The 2662-nt window shown below is 30.0% G+C and overlaps 1 protein-coding gene across 1 annotated transcript; it reads left to right on the top strand.

Moving 5' to 3' along the window:
• The first annotated feature begins 1237 nt into the window (after window positions 1-1237).
• On the top strand, window positions 1238-1998 carry LOC107612047 (uncharacterized). The gene has a single exon (XM_016313880.3). The coding sequence runs from the start codon at window positions 1450-1452 to the stop codon at window positions 1909-1911; it is 462 nt and encodes a 153-aa protein (XP_016169366.1). The 5' UTR covers window positions 1238-1449; the 3' UTR covers window positions 1912-1998.
• Window positions 1999-2662: the final 664 nt, after the last annotated feature.

Below are 2662 nucleotides of genomic sequence, written 5' to 3'. Positions count from 1 at the left end.
AGAGAGGGGAAACGGGTACTGGGTCAGGGTTTTAGGGTTAGGGTTTTTGAATAAAGTTAGGGTTAGGAGCATTTTGGTAATTTCAAATAAAATTGGGAATAATATAGTAATTGAAACCCAAATTAAATCCAACACTAGAGGTATATAGAAAATACTACTTGCTCATCAATTTTTTTACAAATTAGTTTTAATAAAATGTCCAAATCAAATAATTAGAAATAATATACTTATTTTCTTCATTTTTCCAAAATAGCAATAGTAATATTTAAAATATTACTTATCTAATCCAAATCGTATAAAATCCTTATTATTTCATAACTATCAACTTTATAATTCAAATATAGAAAATAATCCAATAATTATAAAATTAGATAATAATCATAACTTATCTCAAATTCAATAAATCGAAACTTACCTTAATTACTTTTAATAAAATAATTTTCTAAAATTAAGGCTATAAATAACCATATGATTTAAGACTTAATCATATCAGGATATATCGGACTATATCGGACTATCACTATGCAAATACCCGTATTAATATGTGAGGTGATGTAATGTACATTAATTAGCAATTATGTATTTCCAATTCTAGTTTCTTCCTAAGCCGTCCGCATTACCACGTGCTCGAGGAAAATATAACATGATTGGGTAGAAATTAATGATGTGGACGTAGATTGAAGTGTCTTTAGCTCCCACTATAACATGAAAGCAACAAACCCACTAACCTTCTTAGCATGGATGAACAGAATTAGCCTGTAGCCCTAATTAAGAAGCTAGTAGAAGTCCCCTTTCAAAGGCTTTATTGTTTTTAGAATTTAAATCCAAAATTATTTATTAAAAAATTAGATTATTTATTTATTCAAATTTTTAAGGTGCATCAAGTGAGATTTAAATTTTTAACAGTTATTTTTTATTTTGTCATTACATTAAGTGAAGCTCAAACCCAAAATTTTTAAGCGAGGAGAGACAAATATCATGTGAGATACAACTCATCGGCAATTCTCAATAATTTTTTAAACAAACAATTAAGTTAACTATTTGTCCAACTCGAGTTAATTTATTATTTCGACCAGAGTTAGGTTTGGACTTTGGGCCAAGTAAAAGTGATCTCTTTTAGGCTCTTCATTGGCCCATTTGTACTGAATTCCCAAGAGTTTGGTACCAATTTCCCAACACTTCGTTTTCTTGAGCTGCTTGGGCATTGGAGGGTTAATCTTTCAATTCTCACAGGTGGACAACCAAGAAAACAGACATTTTACCTTTTTGAAAGCCCTACAGACTAACCCCCCCACATCTAGTTTGCTCTTTAAGAAACTAACCATTTTTTTCATTCCCTTTCTCCTTTTCTTCTTCAAGAGTAATCTCCATTAAATTTTCTATTAGATATGTAATTAACAACCCATGCTTCAATTCTAGGCTTCAATTAAGTTTCCCGGCGTAGCGAAGATGGAAGTTCAGTCCCCAGCGATGAAGCGCCACTACGATCTCAGCATGTCGAGAAGAACGCGGAAGCTTAACTTACCGGTGATGGTGCAATTCAACAACGATGATGATGATGATGAGAAATTCAAGCCTGTAGTGTCACCGAAGAAGAGTGATGATAACAATAACAGTGAACGCAAAAGCTTGAAGCAGCTGATCAACATAGTTGATGAGAAAAACTCATCAAGAAACAAGTGCAATGGCGAAGGAGGAAGCAATAATAACAAAGGAAGGAACTCGCTAGGAGAGCACTTCAACGAGGAAGAGAAGCAGCTTCAGCTTGTTGTGGTGCCACAGAAGGAGAATAACAACAATCTCAATGGCCTCAAGTTCAACAAGTTGGTACGTCGCTATGCCAAAGTTTTAGGACATTTCATGAAGAAACCTGAATCTGGAAAGAAACCTGTTTTCAAGTTATCAACCTAGAACGGATTATAAATATATAAATATTTCAATTATGTATGTGCTCATCATCATATATACTTGGGCAGCAAAATGCCTTCAATTTTTTTTCCTCTGTGCTTGTTCTTATTATCAGTTATATTTCTTGCACTCATATATATTGGGATTATATATACACAGAGACACTAGTACTATTCAAATATGTCATTAACGTATTAGTTTTCCTGATATCAATAATATATTCATATTAAAAGATTCTTCCTTCTTTTACTTATTATTTCATTGACTGTGAAGTTTCTGAGAAAACTCATGTTAATTTTCAGCGTGTGATCTTATGGATTTCCTTCACACGATGCAAGTGGTATATATACAGTTATATATTCTTTCATAATTCATATGCTCTCATATCTGCACTCTTTAGTAATTTATTTTATTTATTTATTTATTTTTAAGTGAACGCTATGAATGTTTTTATATACTTTTGATATTCAAGAAAAAGAAAACTATTTAAGATTTAAATGTTATAGGAATGCTTAATTTTGAGTATATTGATCAGCTTTGTTAATGTGACATTTAGACTTTATTTTTTAAAAGTTGTAGCATTTATATTTAAAAAATTAAATTAAAAATAATTTTTAATAAGCATAAACCATAACAAATGTATTTGATTAAATAGTTTTTAAAATTTAAAAATATTATAATAAATATTAATATAAGAATTAAATTTAAATATTAATTAATGTATAATGATATATTAGACTTTTTAATTTTGATA

This window comes from Arachis ipaensis, chromosome B8 (genome assembly GCF_059453495.1).
Source record: "Arachis ipaensis isolate K30076 ecotype BB chromosome B8, ASM5945349v1, whole genome shotgun sequence".
Lineage (NCBI taxonomy): Eukaryota > Viridiplantae > Streptophyta > Magnoliopsida > Fabales > Fabaceae > Arachis > Arachis ipaensis.
The sequence above is the reverse complement of the archived record's forward strand: the minus strand, read 5'-3'. Positions and strand labels throughout refer to the sequence as shown.